A 21,986-nucleotide genomic window follows, 5' to 3' on the forward strand; every position below is an offset into this window, starting at 1 on the left:
ATGAGAAAATGAGAGAATGTTATTATTTATTATTATTCCCATACTGCAGATTAGGAAATCAATGAAATGATTAGAACGACATGGTACATTTGCTAAATGACATAGCTAGAGTTTTAGCAGTGTTTTCTGGCTTCCAGAGTCCGTGATCTTTCTGCTAAGCCACATTGCCTATCATGTGTTGAAACATTTGTGAGGAAACCAAGAACATGGTAAAATGTTTGTTAATTTGTTATCTTAATTTGTTTTCCTGTATTTTGAATAAACATATGACTAAAGAAGAGACAAGGCGCATTTCCTCCCTCATCATAGCTTCCCGACAAAATTACTGTCACACAAAAAAATCCAGTTGTTTTAAAAATGTAAAACCTTGCCCAAATATTAAGAGGCCATCCTAACCATGTTTTGTAACCATTTGTAATCATTTATTTCGAACTGATGGCAAAAGGTAAATTTGTAACTTTTGATTATTTCATTTTGTGAGAAATTCTTACACAGTAAAAGGACATCTTTAAAATGAAGAAATGAAACAGTATCTTAGAAAATAAAATTCAACCTTCTACTTTAACAAAGGAGAAGAAGATAAAAACAACCTTGTCCTCAGGTACCTGAATGTACCTGTGAATAGGGCCCATTCTCTGGAGATGACAGACAGGTCGGTCACATGCATACAACATTCTCTGTGGGGAAGCTAACCTCTAGCCCCGCCGAACCACCGACTGCCCCACATGAGACTCCAGGAGGTTCACTGGTCCTGACTCAGTCTTACTGGACCTCACTTATGTGAGCAGTAAGGACTCTTTTGTCAGTCAAACCCTCACTCCTACCCAGGAGCAGACTCATAAATCTGAGTACTTACTAACCAGTCAAATTTCCCAGGTCTCCTCCTTTTAGAGGTAACAGGTCTATGGATGAGCTGGGAAGGAATATTAGGGATTTCACCAAAAGATTAGTTTGAAGGGAAGGCAGTTTCCGTGTTAGAAATGGTCTCAAACTTTGAGTTAAGTGGCACTGTCCTTTCAGCAGTTTGCTGTACAATTCAACATTTCTTTCAGTAGGAATATGAAGGTTGCAAAATGAAAAAAAAAAGTGGTGTGATTAAAATGGTAACTTTAAACCACTTCTAAACTATTCCTAGGAATCTTTTGGGTAAAACCCCTTTCAATAAAAAGAATTACCTTGTAAGGGGCCTGTGTGATTTGTACATGGTATTTTATAAGAGAGTGTCTACTATTAAAAGTTAATAACCATATGTGTTAAATTCATAAGGATTAACTACCAATCTTTCACCACAACTTGCTTTAAAATGATAAAATTTCCGGATTCCAAATAGAGCTCTCACTAAACAAATCCAAACAACTAGTAAAGGAAGAAGATGTCTAATGTGTATGATGATTTCCTTTAAGGTATGTGTTAAAAAAAAGAAGTAATATTTCCTAAGCAATATAGATTACCTGGTTTAACTAGAATATCTTGGATACAACATTAGTGAAGCAAATGAGCCTCTTCAATTATTATATGTTAAATATGGAACATTGTCATATATTTGAAACAAATAAATGACTTGACATATATACATATAATACATATGTTTACATATAATTTTAGCAAAGAACAAACTCCCTCAATCATTGTCATTTTTATATTGAATAAGACATCTACTCCCCTAAATGTACAAAAGCTTGTTAATATTTAAACTTTTTAAGGGTAATATGCAATTAATTCATTATCTCATATGAATATTTTGCAGATATAAATTTATTCATTGCACAAATAAAAAATATTATTAAGTCAAGTACTTACATATCCTTGAAGACCATCTAGTTGTTATTTAATTGCAGTGTGACCTAAGGCTATAGCCTGGTCTCTAACTTGACCCTATTTATATCTCACTGAATACAGGTGGGCTGATTATGTGTAGGTAATCTAACCTTCTGCTCTGTCTGTATAACTAATCCAATCTCTGTAGTCAGCAACTACCCCCCAGAAAACTGTACTTCAGGGCTGCATTTTACAAACCTTTCTTAAGAGGCCTGTATGATACACATAATTTTTCATAAGAACATCATGTTTTGAAAACCACTAGACTTTAATAAAAGTGAAGCTATGGAACATACAGGAAGGGAACATACATGTGGGTCATAGACCAAACCACCTCAGGTGGCACGGTCACGACACTGGACCCTTAAGGGGTCAGAGCAGGAAGGCCACCTCCGTGCCCACATAAGGCAGTGTGAGAAACCTCAGCATGCTTGAAGCCAGCCTTTTTTATGATAGCTACGTCATTCTATATGAAATAATTTTCCTGATTGTTGGTTGTTTCTTAAAATATGACAGTGTTTCTGAAGCCAGTGTTAAGCCATATTCATGGACATAAGCAGAAAAAGCTCACACTCTTCCAAACACAAATGTCATCGGAAATGCAAGATCAATTAAATGCCACGTAAAAATGGGGAAAACTGCTGCTTTGTTGAAAACTGCACAGGCCAGCTCTCCACCCTTGGAGACTCAGTTGTGAACTGGATTAATTCAAAACACATCAGAAATTTTTAAAAACTCAAGAATATAAAGATTCAGATTGGTCATTCACCTAAGTAAATAAATGCCAGTATTACAGTGATATTGGGTGCAGGGAAACCCAGGGCCAGGCAGTACAAAGAGCATCGGAGCTTTGGAATCAGGCAATCCTGGCTCAATATTCTAGTCTTGTGGCTGTATATTTATGGCCAAATTACTTACATTATCTGAGTCTCAAGTGCCTCAACTCTATAATGTGAATAATGAAAACTGTGACATAGCTATGAGTATTAAAATGAGATCAAGGACACAGAATTTGACACACTGTAGGGATCCAGTGATTGTTCCACTGTAGTTTCTCTCTCAGTTTGGAAAATCCTGGCCGAATACTATCAATGTCATACATGGCTGGCCAAATGATTGCTATTTTTATTTATCAAATTACAGAAAACATGTATAAGCCATCATACATAGGAATTCAAAGGATATTTCTCTAACTGGTTTATTGATAGCCTCCTGGCAGTAAGTGACTATTGACAGTATGTTGGGGTGTATATATTTCACCTGCTTTGATATTAATTCATACCTTACCTGGGATTGTTGATAACTTTCACCAGTGCTTCATACAGCTCTCCTTCAGTAATGGTCTTCCAGTCCAGCAATATGCCCATGCCTTTTGCCTGTACCCGTGTCATCGTATCATAGTGGTCTCCAAAGAGTGGGATTCCCACTACAGGCACACCGTGATACATTGTTTCAAAAATACTATTCAAACCACCATGGCTCAGGAAGGCTTTTATATTTGAATGCCCTAAAAAAGGATTAAAAAAGAAAACAACAATACCATGTATTCCTTAGTCCAGGAAGAATTTTCCAGGAATTTCTTAAAAGTTGACACTATAATAAACATACATTTCAGGTACAGGATTTTTAAAGGTGTTATCTCACTGATTCCTGCTCTATACCAATTAAAGTGCTTTATATATGCATAATTATCTCAAATTTTCAAAGCCATTTCTCAGTAGATAAGATTTATAGCTTTAAGAAGTATATTACATCTTTCTCTCAGATACAAATACAGTTGGCCAGCAGCATCTATTTAGATGGCCAATAATTAATATGAAGTCAAAAGTAAGATATGCCAAAAATTACCAGGATGAAACCACATTCAACTAAAAGTAGACTCTGGCTACTCAAGCATTTAACCACATTAAAGTCAAACACACTTGCTAAAAAATAATTGTGGGGCTCGCTTCCAAAGTCCATGAAGAGTTATGTGCCAGGAGGAACATAATATGGTATCCAGTATTTGTAACACTCAGGTTGTGTCGGATCTTTTCTTCCCAATTTTGGGGTCTAATTTCACATATTACATAGACAAACAAGTTGGGACAGACACTTATAAAATGAGTTGTATGAGGTGGAACATTATATAACATCTAGTTGTTAAGGGGATAAAAGAAATGATAAATTATCTTTGATGAAAGATAATTTATCAAAAATAATGAGGCATTTCAAAACCCAGATCTCTTCATGAGCAGCCTGCATTTCATAAAAGGGATGGAAAGATGGCAAAAGAAGTGTAAGACAAAGAAAGTTAAACTTAGGAAGTATGTTACATGACCAGAATGGAATTAAAGCTTGCAAAAACATATTGTCTTTTAAACATAAACACTCCAAGTACAAAACGGACTCTGTGGGTGAACCTCAGTCACAGTGGGGCTCCAGGGCTCCCCCACCCAGATGTCTGGTGGGGTCGGTCACTCAGCATCTCTCACCTATAACCACAGGTGGCTTTTCAACTCAGCCCAACTAAGGAATTTACTCTCCCACTAGATTTCAACTTTCTTTTTAGCAGCAAAACCCTTTCTCTGAACAAAACCTTACCAGCAAGCCCAGCAGGGAAAAATAAAGCAGAGCTGGCACGTGGAGAGCAAATGACTGGGGGACCATGGCAAGAAGGGAGGGAGAGACGCTGATTTGGTTCCTACCTCCCAGCCTAGAAAAATCTTCTGGTCATAGTGAGAAGACAAAAGAGACCCACAAAGGTCATGCCTAGAGTTAAAAAGGACACTAATCTTGCGAAAGGTAGAGAGCTGAGGTTCTGAGGAACCGAGAGGAGATAATGAATGTGAGGAGGGCCTTTGGCTGTGGACTCACAGAAAAAAGCCTTGAGAACAGTCTCAAGGCTCCCAAACAGCTGCACCACACTGTTGCACTGAGGCAGCTCATGGTCAAGATGCCTTATTTTAATCTCCTGCTTCTTACCTACCTTCTGGGATGTCTGAAGTTGTAATAGTCAAGACATAAATAAGAAAAGGAAAAAATAATACAAACATCAAGAAAGGTAAATAGCCCTGTTTTTTTCCTCAGGTTGATCATTTATTAAATAATATTTTTTATGAACTAGGTGAAAAGGAATTACACATATAAAGACAATTTCTTACTGGTTTTCATTTATGAAATACAATTTGATGGTTCTTTGGAGGGGTCATTTTAGCTTCTAAAATACTTTCAAAGCCCTATTTTTAAGAATATATTTTAAAATTTAAATCCACTTTTATATAATCTGTTACATTTTAGTATTATTTAACAGATAATGGTCAGTATTGCCAAAAATCAATGTTTATATAATTTCCTTTATAAATAATATCTTAAAGGATAATATGGCATTATATTTTCCTACAAATTTAATTACTAAAACAATTTACATTTTTTACTATCTGTGCTTACTGAAGAGTTAAATTATTCAGACTGAAACATCTTAAAAGATATACATAATTGTTATTTTAATTTTGAGTTGAGGCTCAGGATCCCAATAAATTAATAAATCAAAAGAAGTAAAGTGTTTAAAAAATGCCTAGTGATTCAGGGGAAAATCTAGACAGATGACCCAAATAAAATGAAAACTGACTGCTTCGCTTTCACACTTTCTGCAACACTTTCACACAAATCTATGTTTTTGCTGTTTTAATTTTACTACTTTTAGTTGATTAGCCTAATTAGGTATAACTTACCTCACTGCTAATTTATATAGTTTATGAAGTATATTTTCTAGAAAACTAAAATTGGTACTGGTCTAACAGTTTTAATTTATGGGCCCAAAGGATTATACTTTACAAATTACTTTCCAATAAAGATTCAATTTCTTGATCTGAAATCTGAGACTTGAGATATTAGATAAAATAGCCGCTCTATTACAAATGACATGCATATTATACAAACCATTCAAGTATAAAAATCACATGCACATAATTAAAATCAAAAAGCCAACCCACACATCCCTGACTTACCAAGCAGGTCATTTTGTGGTAACCATTCTATAAGCTTAGTGTTGTTTCCTAGATTCTTTGGTTTGGTTCCAGAAAACCTGAAAACCAGACAATGGGATCTTTCAAATATTAATCTTTACTCTTGGCATGAACTCTCTGGTTAAACTGTTAGATTTAAAATAAATGTTACATGATCTTCTGTTAATATCTTAAGAAGGAAATAATACTTCAGTAACAACAAAAATTTGATTTTCTTTTTCATCATTCATTTGCATTGACTGAGGGATAAATAAGAAACACCTTGCTTACAGTGTGCAGACCCATTTTCCTTCAGCTCTTCTTACCTATACACAGAGATGGGGGGAAAAAGCAATCAAATAAACCTATAGCAGAAAGTCATTCTCTATCAGTACTCAGGAGATGACCATGAAGGACCAGGGCAGGCCGCCACTGAGCAGTCAACAGCTCCAACCCTTGACACCTGGAGTCTAAGGGAGGGTGCGAGAATTGAAAGAAAGCAGAAAAATACACTTTTCTAGCTTGGCCCCAGAAATGGCAGTTCTGCCGTGCAAAGGACATAATTAGACTGGTTCCTGCCTTGATCTCTGAAAGAAAGATAAACCATAAAGGTGCTGAACAACTGAGAGAATGGCAAACAAGTCTGGACTGAAAAGAAAACCTGTCCTAAGGTAAAGCAGAAGGGGTAGTTTCTGGACTATGCCTCATAGAGGAAATGCGAAAGGACTGCAATGCAAAGGGAAAAGTCCTGAACGGTTGGAATAAAACATAGTATCTATTTCATATAGATATAGTATCTATTTCATAGCTCAAGAGAAGCAGGAGCTAATCCTTACCCAGTTGTTATCAAGGAGAAACTCCTATGACTCAGAGCCTACTTGTAATGGCTTGAGGCTGGGGGGCTGATGTCATTCCCTGCCCCACTCCTAGGCCCCCATGGTGGTGGCCTGTACTAAATAAATATATGGCAAATAAAGTGTTCAGGTCCGAACACACTGAATTGGAAATTCCAAGACAGACACATGATGGCAGTGCCTTCCGAAGGAAGCTGGGGTCATCTATGGGTCTGTTTTAAACAGAGCTAACTGGCAAGTTATTGTGTTTTTAAAGGTCTGGTCTCAGAAAAAAAGAAATCCAAAGCATTTATTAAGGAGACACAATGGGAGCTCAAAATGTTCCATGAAATGCTTTACCTATTCATTCATTCATTCATTCATTCATTATGGTTTACCTCATTCCAACACTGATTTGAAGGAGTATAAAGAAATGCATGCAATGACAAGAAAATTTTTTTTAATGTTAATGAATAACAGAAAGGAAAAAAAAAAGCTGATGGTGACATAAAAATGATCTGCCAAAAGGATAAATCATTCTGCATCACATCATTTTTCTATGCTGTAGACTAGATGTCCCTTTATCCATCATAGAGTCTTATAAAGTAATCCCTAGATTTCAATACACTAAGCAATAAGATGAAAAGTCAGAGGCATCCTGCTAATCGTGCCAGGAATTAGTGTGCTGTGCTTTCCTGGGACCTGCAGGCTAAACAAGGAGCTGCTGAAATTCAGCAGTGAAAAAACAATCCATACTGGTACCTTACCTCCAAATCACCTTTTGGGGCAGTCTTCCGAGAGCACCAGCCAGTTTGCTAGCAATGTCTTCAGACAGATACTTGACACCCGCTCCAAAAGACACCAGGACAAAACCATGTTCATTAGCACCATTTACCCACCTTTGGAGATCCTGTAAATCAAAATAGGGCAGTTAATTTTATGAGAGACCAGGATAGTTCATAATCAGTGTCATCAACAGCCCAGCTTTAAAATAGCTCTCTGGTAATCAAACAATTAGAAAATAGAGGATATAGTAGTTTCCTTTAAATAACTGCTTTTGTTACAAATATTTCATCTGACAATGCTAACTGAAATAAGGAAGGCAGATAGTTAATTTGGTAAGATCAGTAAGTGACAACAATAAAAATTAGTAGTTAATGAACTAAGATCTCAAATAGAGGTAAAAAAAGACTGCAACTGATGTCTAAAACATGGTAAGAGATAAATCTGTATGAGAATGCAAGTGAAAGATGTGGGTTGGATATATGACAAAACTACCACCTATGGCCCCCACCCAGAGAGATTTACATTTTAGTGGTGGGCTGATTTTATCATGGTCTAAGCCTGATAATTTTTACCTCTGAAGAGCCATATTGTACCACATGATTGAGAAAGAGAAGGAATTAAGAGTTCCAAATTTTCATAGGCTTAATGAGTTTTACTATTTCTCTAAATATTTCTCCAGTTCACGCAGAACAGAAATCACACACGCCCTGTAGTGAGGCATCCAGGAGTTGTGGAAATCTCTGAGTGGTTACTCTTCCTCATTGTGTGCGAGAATGCTAAATTCTAAAAGTAGGGGAACTCTAAAATTGCAGGAATTAATCATTTTGTAGGAAGACTCATTAACACATTTTTGCCGGTATGGCTGATTTGTACTGCAAATGAAAGCAGTTCACTTTAAGGGCTACTCCCCTTGCTTTATTTTATTCTTTAGGCACAAGCTTGTTTTTGCAGCAAGTTATCCCTTTGAATAAGTCTTTGTCAAAGACAGGAGCTTCAGTTCCCCATGTGAAAACTAATAAAGCCACAGCACTTTGAGGACACGTCATTCCACTGTAAAGAAGACAAATGTGCTGTCCATTGACAACACCTATGGCTGTAAGATAGTCATGAAAACTACACTATGGATATGTTACGGATATATAGAGTGGATGGACCCACTCAGTATTCATACTGTGCAGAGTGAGCTGTCACAATTATATCTCACACAGCCTGCAGGGCTCTGGTTCAGGGTGAATTACTGCAATAACTCTGTCACCCAAGGTCTTTTCATCCCATGCCATTTTCTGGCATAACCTGATTTGGGGGCAACTGCACAGTAAGAAGTATCCTCACAATGGCATCACTACCAAGTTCAGTACTAAGTATTTATAGGGAACATCAGGCCTCCCTGTGTCTTCTCTTTTATTTTTATTTTTGCTTTTTTCCTTTTCTTTTTATCACTGAATGAGATCTACATGAACTAGTTCAGTCTTAGCAGGGAAGAAGGGACCACATCATATCACTAATGACCGAGAGTGACGACGGGAGGAGGTGCACCCTTCTAGCTACTGAGTGAGGAAAACAGGCTAAACCTATTTGGAAAGGAAGAAAACCTTATCAAGCACTTCATTTTCTATGAATCTCTATTTATGAATATATATAAAAAAATAGAGAGACTATATCAACTTTAGATTAAAGCTTTTAACTTCTTTCTACTACATTTACCAAGAATATATCACATATGCGAAAGAAAAATATGATGGTCTTATCTGTGGATTCAAAGTAAGACTCTAGAGCAAACTGATTTAAAATTTTTATTTTATGTAGAGTCCTAAGCCAGATGTACTTAAAACAAATATAAATGCTACATGGTAGGATGACTTGAATACATATGGTGTTTTATCCCTATGGTTTGTCTTCAAATAATTTATCACCTACTACCCAATTCTCTAAAGATAAAATTTTCAGAGTCAATGCCATTTACAAAAAGTTTACACTGAGGTATACTAAGCCTTACAGTAATAACCTTATTTAAATTTTGTTTTCCAAGGACTTAAAAGGTCTTTGAGTTTCAACTAACTGTGTGCAATAAATACTTCTTCTGCTGTTTGTCCTTTGTTTTGCATAAAATAAAATCCATAAATCTACTTTTCTAGCTTTTCTCTTAAATAGTCATTAACCATTTACAAGAATATATTCAAGCATATAGCCTTTACTGATATGTAAAGGAATAGAGAAAATTTTATTCATTATGGTCCCCTTCAGAAAGAGGACTCAGTATTTTAAGAAGGTAACACTACACTTGGCTTAGAAGTGAGAGTGAGGCCCCGAAGTGATTCCAAAATGTTGTTACCTGGGTTGAAGGGGAAGGAAAGAAAGTGAGAAGTCTGGAGTAGAGCCTGTGATATGGGACACCAGGCTGCTCCTGGATGTAACCCTTCCCCGCAATCTCTGAACTTCAGCCTAAATTCACAAAATGCTGTGTGTGACTAATATTTTATATGGACATAGCAGAGGCTGAGTTTGGGTTTGCCTGGAAAGGGTAACATTCAGGCAGCATGAACAACTGCAGGAGCCAGAGAGTGAAGGGATATTTAATTTGCTGGTTTCATGGTGAAGACGTGGAATTGGAACTTCATGAAAAGTATGCCTAGATTTCCAATGGGCTGGGGCTGTGGGTGTATCTTGCCTCCTTGCACACATGTAGTATTTTCTGAAATTTAAAACCCTATCAATTACAAAGGCAAACTGACTTAATAACAACTCATCAACAAAAAAATAACCTTTATAATAAATGGGTTCAGTGTAAAAAAAATCCCAATTTCAGAAACTTAACGCCATTAAAGATAAAGGTGCTTTAGAATGCACTGGTGCCTAGTGAAATATCAATTAAAAATTTGGACTGAAAAAAAAAAGTTTATTTACAATATCAACAAAAATCACACACATCTAAGTGTAGAGTAAATCTAACAAAATATACAAAATAAGTACATGAAGAAAAGAAGAAAACTTTATTGAAGGACAAAAAAGAAAAGATGAATAAATAGAAAGATATAACATGGGCCAAGAAAGAAATATCATTGTTATTTAGATGACAATTTTTTTTCATAAAATCAAGTTCAATGCATTCCTAACCTATATTCCAAGAGGACTGTATGGAACTTGAAAAGCTGAGTCTAACATTCTAAAACCTAGAAAAGAACAACATGCACAAGAAGGCCAAGAATATTTTAAAAAAGAACACAGAAAGAGTTTTCCCTTCTCCATATTAAAATGCACTCTATACTCAAGAGCCATCTAGAAAAGTCTTCAATGTTGGGAAAAGAGAGACAATGAGGGTGGCAAAGACAGAGTACTGTGCAGACGGGAACTTAGTATTTTCATCATGTGGGCAGAGGTCATCCACTACTGTTTCAGAGAAACATAATACAGTTAGATCCCTCCACTAACATAAATTATAGAAGGATTAAAACATCAAAATGTGTTAAAATACATGAAGTTCCTCAAGGAAACCGAAAAAGAGAATTCTATTGTATCTGGGTTGAGAAGACTTTCCTAAGCCAGCCTCAGACCTCAGAGGTCATAAGGAAAAGACTGACACCTCTCACTATAGAACAATAAAATGTCTGGAGTATGAAAGACACTTAAAAAAACAAAAGAACAATCAGTAGATGTAGAAATATTTGCAATATATGTAATAAAGGATTGATATCTTAAAAAAAAAAAAAGAAAGCAAATGGCCTAAATGTGGAAAGATGCTTAGCCTCACATGGTTAATCAGAGAAACATAAATTCAAATTTTCAGTTCTTATTCTCTCTTTAGTTTATATAATACTCTACTGGATGATGTCAATATATTTTCATTTAATTCATTTTAACTTAAAAAAATACTGAACACATAGTAGTTTAAAACCTATACATGCTTAAGGTACTCTACAAGAAGATATGGCAAAGAAATAATCAATCCTCCCATGTTTTCTTACATATGCTACCTCTATAGCTTTTCTTCTTCCTTCCTAATTACAACCCTTAAATAGAATTCGTGCCTCATATCGAATTTACCGAGCATCATAATTCCTCCAGGTGGTAAAGATACCTCGAGACAAGTGTTGGGCATAGAAGCCACAGGGCATAAATCTGCAAAGAAGTAAAAAGCTAACCTTCTCAAACAATATGGCTTCTCTCTCACTTACCAACTTTACATTTCCCTGTATGGCCCGGGAAGATGACTGGTTAGCCAGAGATGGGTAAGATTCTTCAAGGGAGGAACAACCTAAGACAGGCACAGTCGCAGGGGGGCCATCAGGTGAGAAATTGGAGATCAACAGTGGTGAGGCTTAGAACCTCACCCCTCCTGTTTTGAGAGAAATCTGCATCCGTGGATGTTTTAAGGCCCTTGTCTAGCTTGGATTAACACATAGTCTACAGGCACACACCTGATCATCTACAATTGCTCTCTTACAACACTAAACTATGTTTTCTACCTTTATCTTGCATCTACCTACCACTTCAGCATTTTATTAAAAATAAAAATAATAATAATAATAAAGGGAGAAATGTGGGATCCACATATAAATCAAGTATAAAAATCAAATGAATATTCATATCTGACCTGATTGTTTATAATTCATAATGCGTGATCAAAACCGAAAGTTTCTGTGATGAATGCCCTTGTACTGTTCACCATGTAAGAATTTATTTACTATGTAAGAATTCGTTCACCATGTAAGAACTTGTTCGTTATGCTTCAGAAGATTGGAAACTGATGAGAATTAGGCTTGAAATGGATTAATGATTGTGCATTGAGCATTGACTCCCCTATACAGAATTTTATTGTTGTTAACAACCAATTTGATCAATAAATATGAGAGATGCCCTCTCAAAAAAAAAAATACTGAACACAGTACTACCTTTAAGAATTATTGTTTTATAATTTTCTGTCAACATTGTTTGTTTTGCTAGACGGATATAATGTCTTTTCCTAAATGGCCTCTGGACTTATTGTCTAATTTAGCAAAATCTTCACACTTTGAGATTATCTTTTAAATACCCACACTTTCTTTTATTAATTGTATAGTTTCATTTCTTTAATTTTTAAACTTTCACAATTCAGAATTTTTATTTGGAGGAAAATATGAGTCTGGGATCTATTTTTATTTTTAACCAAGTGGTTAGCAGTCTTCTCAAAACTACTGAATATTTCCTCTCATCCTCATTTGAATGCCACCCTCTCAGTCAACTTCTGAATTCTATTCTGTTCCACTGATCTATCTAGTCATTCCCGTGCCAGTGCCAAAGAGTTTTCTTTAGTGTTATTTTATAATACATTTTAGTATCGGCAGTTCAGATTTCTCTCTTTATTTTTCATTCTGAGGATTTTACTAGTTATTCCTGTATGTAGTACAATTTTTAAGGAGTCTTTTCTGTTGTAATGCATCAGCTGCCAATTACTAGCAGTGCCACTTATTATGGGTGATGTGGGTTTTTGTGCAAATGTGTACAGGATAAATATTTCATCTCACAGACTACATGAGTTTAGAAGTTGTATTCAATCCTCTAGCCTGGATTGGGCAGCACTGCATGCACACTGTTCCAGTAGATGGCACGGCAGGAATGGAGCACGGATGTCTGGTCTCTGCAGAGTATTTCCCAGGCTGCAACTACCATCACACGCCCAAACCCAGAGCCGTTCTCTATGGTTTTTCCTGCTCCTTGTCTAGGGGAGGAACTCTTGTCATGTTCAAACTGTAATAAAAGCAAAATTATCACAATATTGGATCAGATATTGAGCAGGTCACCAGTAACAGTCATTGGTGCATCTCTCACTATATTACTATGAGGAATTCCATTCCTGTACAATAAATCAAGTTAGATATATACCTATACTTTACTATAAAATAATTACACACACACACACACACACACACACACATCTTTTGAAAAGACAATTGCACAATAAAAACAATCATTTTATCTTCTTACAGAGCTGTCTTAAGCCCTTAGTGGGAAAAGGTAGTGTATTGAGGAACTATGGGTAATGTATTTATCATAATCAAATACTGTATGTTAATGTATTTGCTTTTGTTTTTATGATCATGGCCTGGTACACAGTGGTTTGTTGCCTAGTTCTGTGAGATCCTTTCCCAGAGTAATCACACACCAAATGCCTTGTGTGAGAGTAAGGCTGTAGAAGAATAAGGCGCTGAGAAGTATGTTCTCCCGGCTTCCCATGCCCCCACATGGGGGGCAGCTCATGGCGAAGGAGCCCGGCTCCTGAGACAGGAGACGCAGCTGGAGAGGAGCCAAGGAAGTGCCAGAGCTAGACTGGGAAAGCAGTGGCTCCTCAAAGAGTCACATTTTGAATGATTTTAGGTAATATTTTGACATGATGGATATTGAGAAATGGAAGATAGGGAAGAAAATATTAAAAGGAGTGGAAGGCAAGATCCTGAGACTTTGGAAAAGACAATCACTGGGTGACCCCTCCGCATATACTTGTTTAGTGCCCCCCCCACAAAAAAACAGAAACTTCCTGTCACTTGTGGCCAATATAAAATATGTCCCAACTCCAGAAACAAAAGAAGATTCTAAAAAGATAATCACTTCAGAACCAATGAAAGAATAACTAACACCTGGATTGACACAGGCCAACTCTATCCTAGGCCTAATGCTGAGGACGTCAGAATCTGGGCTGACCCGCAGGACAAGACAGACCTGGTTGCTGTGGCTGGCACCACATCTGTCCCGATGGCAACCTGTGACCCAAACCTACTCTTTTCTCTCCCCACAAAATAGGAACGTTGAGAGGGGACCAGCCAGTCGAGAAACCAATAACACTGCATCCTTTGTCAAGCCCATCATTCTGAGGCAAAGAATGCCCGGACTGTGAGAGAATCCTACACAGAAATGATGATGGCAGAAGAGGGGGGAGGGTGCTGGGACCTCTCTTCTTGTTCCCAACACCAACATCAATAGGCCTCTTTTCCCATTTTAAAGTGTCTGATATAAAGAATGTTCTGCACTGATCAGGTGGGCTGCAGAGAATTGACATATTCATTCTGTAAAGTCCATGAGGTACTATAATAATGAACATTTTCAGACAAAATGTTTTTAAAATATTGTGGGACATCAAATGTGACCTTTGGCTACTGCTAAGATAGTTAACACAGACTTATTAAACAGCAAAAAATACCATTGAAAATATAAAAATTACCTTTCAAAATGAAAGTGTCCAACCATTTGTTTTTACTGGTTTGGTTGGCAAAAGATTTGGCTCAAACCCCAATTTCACAATTTGCTACATGATCTCAATCAGGTTGCCCATTCTCTCCAAAGCGCAGCTTTCACATCTCTAAAGTAGCTGTTAACATTTCACAGGGACTTTATGAAGATTAAATGAGATAAAATACACAAAAGTGCTTTGCCAAATAAAAATTACCGTTATTTTCCCTGACAGGATATCTGATAAACAATATGCAGATTAATTACAGAAATGAAAGCCACATTGAGAAAAGGCAGGAAAAAAGTCATTCTGCACCAAGATATTCTTCTCTTAGTTATACTCTGTTCATAGTTTTTAGATGCTTCAAAAAAAGCTGGTTAAAACAAATACATAAATGGGAAGTAACACAAAAAAAACATTTTTTATGCAGTACCAAATTCTCAGTTTTTCAGAATATTCAAGTGATTGCCAAAATTATCCAAAGGGGTTAAGCCACAATTAACCTGAAGATGCAATAAAGTGATAAATGTCAAGGTGATGGTTCTAATTTTTAAAAATCTCAGAAGATGCCATTTTTTCTTAAACACAGTGGACGTTCAGGAAAATGAAATAAGTACCTAGGAGAGTGTATTTATTTCCACTGAGATTCCACAGTATCTTTTTCCTTTCTTGATAAAACTTTCAATGTTTGCCTTACAGTTACAATGAAAAGAAGTAAGCAAAACTTGAAACCCTGATTTGACTTTGAAGAGAATAAAGCTTTCAGGGTTCTTAGGACCTTCAAGAAACTACACACAGTCAGGATGTCTCGTGGATATGATCATAGCAGGAGACTAAGGCACTATGGAAAGTCGTCACTGTGTATAAAAAGATGAAAATCTTACCAGAAAAGAAAAATCAATCCAAAAATGGCATCTGAAGCTTTCTTACGGTACAAAAAGAAATTACAAATACAGAGGTTTGGGGAAAATGAGATTTGAACATGTTTATTTCCAATAGAGCAAGCAAATTGGGTGTGGAGGGAAGGGACAGAGGTGCAGAAGAGGAGGCATACATTTTCTTTGCACATCTGAGTCTAGTATACAGATCTGGAGATCCTGGAACATTCTTTCCTAAACAATCTACTGTCAGCTAGATGTCCAAAGTTCTGCTAGGTAAAAAAAAAAGGTCATGGTTATCAAAAAATAGCTTATCAAACAGTGTCCTGGTAAGTTAGGTGTGTTTAAAAGTTCATTCATTAATTCAGCAAACACTATCAAATACCTGCTATATACCTCAGCTGGCATTCTTCTAGGCACTTGAGACTTATCAGAGTATGTGAAAAAAAATTCCTGTCCTCAGAGAGTTTACAATGTGGCCATAACCTAACATTCTCCCTTTATCTCCCATCAGCTTCAGCACCTTATCTACTCTTCATTCTTCCAAATACAGCCTGCCTTCTGGTGCCTCCAATTTCCTCCTCATATCAGTTATTTATGAAAACCTTGAGGAAGGATACTATTCTCTGCTGCTCTCCTCTGTGAGAGGAGTCGTGCTCTCCCAGGTCACTTACCACATCACCTGTAGAGTGTGAGTTTATGTGTAAGACTTTCTCTCTTCCCAGGTTGTGAGACATAGTAGATGGTCACTACTCATTTATTTTAATCAATTAAGAAGACTAATAGTAATCTACAACCTTAAAAAGATAATAAATATGCTGCTTTATTTTTCATTCAGTTAATTAGATAAATTAACACAGACACAGAGAGCAAGGCAAAAATCCACATCTAGTATGGAGGCAGACTTTAATAAAGGAAACAGCTTTAATAAAGTGAGATTTGTGCAGGGACAGATTATCATAGGACATTCAGAAGAGATGGGGAGAAAAGAGTGAAGAGATAGACAAGGTGAAGGTCTAAACCAGGTGGTGCTGGTGAGAAGAGTAAGGAATGGATGCAGTATTAGGACCAAAGATTTAGTGAGGGGTGAAGAGAAAGATTTTCTAGGCTGATTTTCAGGTTGACTTGAAATAATTATGTAATTAATCAAGAGAAGAAACACATGGAAAAACAGATCTGAGGAGTTAAGAAGAAGAGTTTATGTTTTAACATAATGACTGAGATTTCTGTGGAACACCCAAGTGGAACTATTCAGAAAGCAGTGGGACATATGAAACCTGGGAGGGAAAACTAGACTACAGATAGAGCTCTATAGAGCTCTCCACTATATAAAGGGGTGTAAACCCACAAGTGTTACAGACAACAGGTAACCCCAGTGGCTTCTTTATTGTATCTTTCTCCCAAAGAGAATATAGGGAAGAAATTATTGCAAATTTTAAGGAAGAGTGAGACAAAGAGACTCTGGGTCTTGAATACTCTGAGGGTAAGTTAGCTACATTTCTGCTCACAGCACTGATTAGAACACAACCCACTAAGTTGGAACATAGAGACTGGATGTACATACCTGCGGTTCTAGTCCAGGGAACCCCCAAAAAGGCCAATTTGGACCTATTATTTTCAATCTGCTTCCTTCAGAGAGGATCCCAAACCTGATCAAACTCTCGAAGTGATCATTGCTCTGACTCCAGAACTAGTCCAACTTACTCTGATGGCTTTAATTCCATGGAAATCCCATGCTCGGGCTCCCAGACCACCCTCAAGCTGAGCAGAAGTGGCTGAGCTCATCTCTGGAGGCTGACTCATTGAATTCAGCACTATTCAGGCAAAAAAAGCCTAGCAAAACTAGGCTAAAAGAGAATAATACAAAACAAGGAAGTTTGAGAAAGGGAGACTATATTAATTTTGATATTTCTTGGAGCTCATTATTTTCCACTGAGAAATTCCCATATAAAATCTCTCTAATATATTCTCTGTCTTATCACATAATATAGGTTAGAGCAATAAAGAAATGGACAATGGTAGTTCATTGACAATTCTGTCTTTACTGTATGTCTGAATGAAGATAAGATGACTTTGATTAAAATTAACAGCAAGAGAAGCCAAATAGCATATAGCAAAAGATACCAGAAAAGACTACCTAGAAGGTAAGTATTCATTGTTTACTTGAGCTGGAGAAGGATGTCATCATTTTATTCCTTTTACAACCTCATTTTATTATGAATTCTATTTGCTTTCCAAAATATTAACAAACCTGTAATTCTCTTCACTAGCAAATACAAAAAATTCTAGATAATCTATTAATTTTTATTTTTAAAATTAAACTTCCCTCCATCAATTTTTGCATCTGATTCACACACTTAACTACAATTTATTTTTTTAAAAAACTAGATACAAGGTACTGGGTAAGTAGTCCATATTTGGTAAAAGCAATCTAGTGTGATAGAAAATAGTAATCATATGTAAAACTTCTAGCAGAAGACATGGGAATTATACGGTGTGGCAAACTGTACTTCCCTAGCAACAGTTAAGGCAATAATTCTAGTCCCAAGTGTGCTTTCAGAACTGTGTTACTCCCCAAGTGAGGCTATCTGTGTCCATACCCCTTAAACACAAGTAGGTTTGTGACTTCTCCAATAATATAGGAGTAATGTGATCTGAATTCAAGGCCAGATCTTAAAAAAGGGTACAGATGCCTCCTGCTTCTCTGTCATAAAACATGTAGTCTTGATGCCTGGTCACCCCACTATGAGCAAATCCTTGCCACACAGAGAGGCCACAAGAAGGTGTTCTATTTAGTTACAGTGGTAACTAAGGTCTCAGCCAACAGCCAAATGTGACTGAGCCTGAAGGTAATTCTAGCTGCTGGTTCTCAAGTCTTCCGGCTCAGGCCTCAGACAATGTGACACACTGGCAAGTCAATTCTCCACCTACAGATTCTATGGACATAATAAATGGTCGCTTAAATGTCACTGAGGTTGTTTTTACAGCTCTCACAACTGGCATATTTCAAAGCATCTTCAGGATTTGGTTACTTTCTCAAGACTCACAGGTATATTTTAAAAATAAGGCTTAGAGATCCACCTGAAGTCCCCAGCATTGTTTCCTCAATAGGAAGTAATTAATGGTCACTAAATACCTGTTTTATGATGTGTAACCCATCTAAATTATTTCTTCAAGAAAATAAGATAATGAATGAAATTGAGGACCAATAATACCAAATAACCTAATTCTGAGCCATGGAGGTGTAGTTCTCATCATACTTCAATAGAGAAAATGTAATATTGGCCTGGTATATTTCCAAAATAATTCTGATAGCCACATTCCCTTCTGAAGTACACTGATATTGTCAACAGGGCCTGAAAGCAGTGCCCTTAATAAATCTGAAGGAATATTCATTTCATCAATAATTCAATAACAGTTAAACTTTAATTGGTCACTTTCTATGTGCCAGGAATACAAAAGAGCAAGATATGGTTCCCTGCCCAGAAGCTCACAGTCCAGGTCAGACTCGGCTTCACTCCCAGCAGTACATAATTTCACCTTTGTCCTGCTTCCACCCTCTGTGCTGGGGAAATGGAGACCCTGGAAACTAGTAATTTCACAACATGCATTAACGTCAAATTTCTGTTAAGTTATAGCTTGGTTTTCTCTTAATTTCTGAGTTGAATTTCCAATGGAATAGTGTGGTGGCAAGAGATTAAAAGTTGCATGCCAATAGTCCCAAAACTGGTTAGAAACACACTGATAGTGAATTTAAAATATCAAGACTTCTTTGACTACTAAATAATTCCTTCATAAATCAAAGAGAAATCTCTTTTTTGATACTACAGTACCAATGTTTGATGTTTCTAGATTATAATTCTGTAAAGGAAATAATAGGATATACAGAAACTGACTAAAACCAACTGAGGTCATATCATTTCCAGGGCAAATCACTCAAGTTAGATCCTTCCAGGTCAATGATAGCATCAGACTACACCTGAGTCAGCTTCTCCCAAGTGCCTAAGAAATATGTATGAAGCTAGACAAACACCAAAATATGCAATAAGATCACATTCTATGACTTCATGGATATTTCCTTTAACTCTAGCATTTTTCCATGCCAAACATGAATGCTGTATGCAGCCAGGAAGAAGCAGGAGAATTCTTTGCTTTACTTTTACTGTCTGCTGGCAGTGAGTAGCAATACAGATTAGAAGACTATGAACTGACCCACCACTTCCCCTCCATCCCACTCCCCCTACAGATAATCTATTTCTACAGCTATTCAGGAAGTACAGCTCCTCCTATGCAACAAAACCAATGACCCAGAGGACCTAGGCAGTGGTGCATTGATCCTAGGATGAGTAGTTGAGTCACCTCAGGGAAAGCATTTCTACCTGGGGCAGAAACATGCAGAGCCATGGTAACAGTGCCTGCTAGACTGTGTAATCTTCCAAGTACTGCCCTAAATAAAGACAATTTACAAAACAAAACTCACTCTCTGCTTGAATAGAGAAAAAGAAGATCAGAATAAAAAAAAACCCTAGTTAGGCCCAGCAAGGGCTATAAAAACAAAGGATAAACATCAAGAAGCTGTTTGGGTTGTTATGCCCCTCAGTTTCCCTCCAGGTACTGCTCTGATCGTCATACTCTTAAGGCAATCCTGAGGAACTAAAATTTGGATTTATCAGTTCTTGCAATTCATTAATATCATGGTTTCCTTCCATTAAAAAAAAATTAACCACTATTCTCGTGGTAAAGCCTATAATAGAAGTTTATCTTTCAATAAGCAGCCCAACATTTGCATTCTCACGTTATTTGTTTTAATCTTAATTCCCAGGCCTGCCCATAAAAGTTCGCCATCCAATCTGAACCAATATAATCAACATCAATACTCAAGTTCTTACTATGCTTTTTAAACTTTATTAATGAGAAAAATCTTAAAATTTTTATTGACTATTCAAGGCCAATCTGCTTCTCACTTTCTACACTGAACAACACTAAGTGACTTTACCTTCTCTTAGCCTGTCCCACCCCTGCCAACACTGGTGACTTTGTTTACTCTGAAAATGCTTGCGTTAGAGTACTTCCATCTATCCAGTTTCCAAAGGTCCTCCAAGCCAGCTTCTACATGAATCTTTGATTTTGCCAAGCTCAAGAATTTATTCTTTATTTCTCTTCTTAGATAGTACTTTATATCCATCTTGTAGTACTGTTCATATTTGAATGTGTCATAAAAGTATTTGTATACAAATGTCATCTTTAGGAGACTATAAATTTCTTAAATATTCAAGCACCCAAAACAATGTACTGTCCACAACTCATGTACATTCGATAAACATTCACTGAATACATACCTGATAGCTTATATTATATTTTCATTATTGTTTTGCTAAATCAAACCCACGCAAACATCCATCAACTTATAAATGGGTTCATTCCAAAGGTTCATTTGTAGATCTTCTTTTTCTGAAATCAGTGTTTATTTTCACAGACGGTTGTTGTTATACATGGCAATTTAGGATAACTCAAGTTGCACTTCAGTACTTCAGGTATATTATGGATTAATTATAGTTTAAAAGACATTGGATGATGCCTTAAGAAATTAGCTGTAGTTCCTATTCCAATGCGAACTTCAGAAAAAAAAAAAATCACATTCTCTACTCCCATTCCTGGGTATCCGAAACTGATAGGTGTGCTGCATCTGTTCAAACAATCTCTCTGCAAATGCTTAATGGTAAGTATCCTAAGGAGTCTACGAATCTGAGAGATGTTTGTAGCAGAGGGGACTTGAAGGAAATCCAGAGTAGAGCAATTCAGCATGGGAGCAGAAATGATGCACATACGGGAAAGCAGCCCTTACTTATTTCTATTCTTGAAACTGTCTTAAATTTCACATAAAATTAAAATATGTGAGACCTTTATATTACATAAGAAAGACAGAGCTAAAGAAAAAGGCTTAAGTAATACCTCTAAGAAGAGGACTCTTCAAATCTTCTCAGCTGAGAAAAAATGGGAAGAACCAAAAAGAAATCTTTTTAAGTCAAATTGTTCACACATTTTCTTGATATATGTGACTTATGTTACTATATGACTCCAAAGTAAAATTTGTATGACAATCATCCAAAGAATGAATGATCAGAATTCACTAGAATGAATGAAAAATTGGAAAAATGGATAAACAAACTTTCCCCCTAATTGAGAGCTATATAAAGACAAAGTTTGATGCCAAAGATTAGCTCTGAAAATGTAAGCCTAAAGCTGGGTAAACTGAGAACAAAAGTACAGAAGAAATAATGAATAAAGCAGAGATCATATTTTTCCAGGATCAATCAAGAACGAGTTTTGAAGAGGTAAGAAATTTTGTGATATTAGAGACAGAAAATGGTAGAGTGAAAAAGGACTTTTTGGGCAAAGGAAAGGGCATGTTCAATGGAAAAAAGCAGTAAGAAATATGTTATAGAATATAAAGAGAATCTGCACATCTAAGAAGGAAAAATCC

At 36.5% G+C, this 21,986-nt stretch overlaps 1 protein-coding gene across 3 annotated transcripts in view; it reads right to left on the reverse strand.

Moving 5' to 3' along the window:
• The window catches only part of UGT8 (UDP glycosyltransferase 8), a 90,987-nt gene that overhangs the window by 4,403 nt on the left and 64,598 nt on the right, over positions 1-21,986 (reverse strand). For all 3 annotated transcript variants that reach the window (XM_037001194.2, XM_017680643.3, XM_017680642.3), the window contains 3 exons: positions 7,405-7,547; positions 5,808-5,884; positions 3,106-3,325 (listed from right to left, as the gene is read on the reverse strand). In XM_037001194.2, coding sequence (XP_036857089.2) covers positions 3,106-3,325; positions 5,808-5,884; positions 7,405-7,547 — 440 coding nt within the window. The remainder of the gene's footprint in view (positions 1-3,105; positions 3,326-5,807; positions 5,885-7,404; positions 7,548-21,986) is intronic.

The sequence above is a fragment of the Manis javanica genome, chromosome 5, assembly GCF_040802235.1.
Source record: "Manis javanica isolate MJ-LG chromosome 5, MJ_LKY, whole genome shotgun sequence".
Classification (NCBI taxonomy): Eukaryota; Metazoa; Chordata; class Mammalia; order Pholidota; family Manidae; genus Manis; species Manis javanica.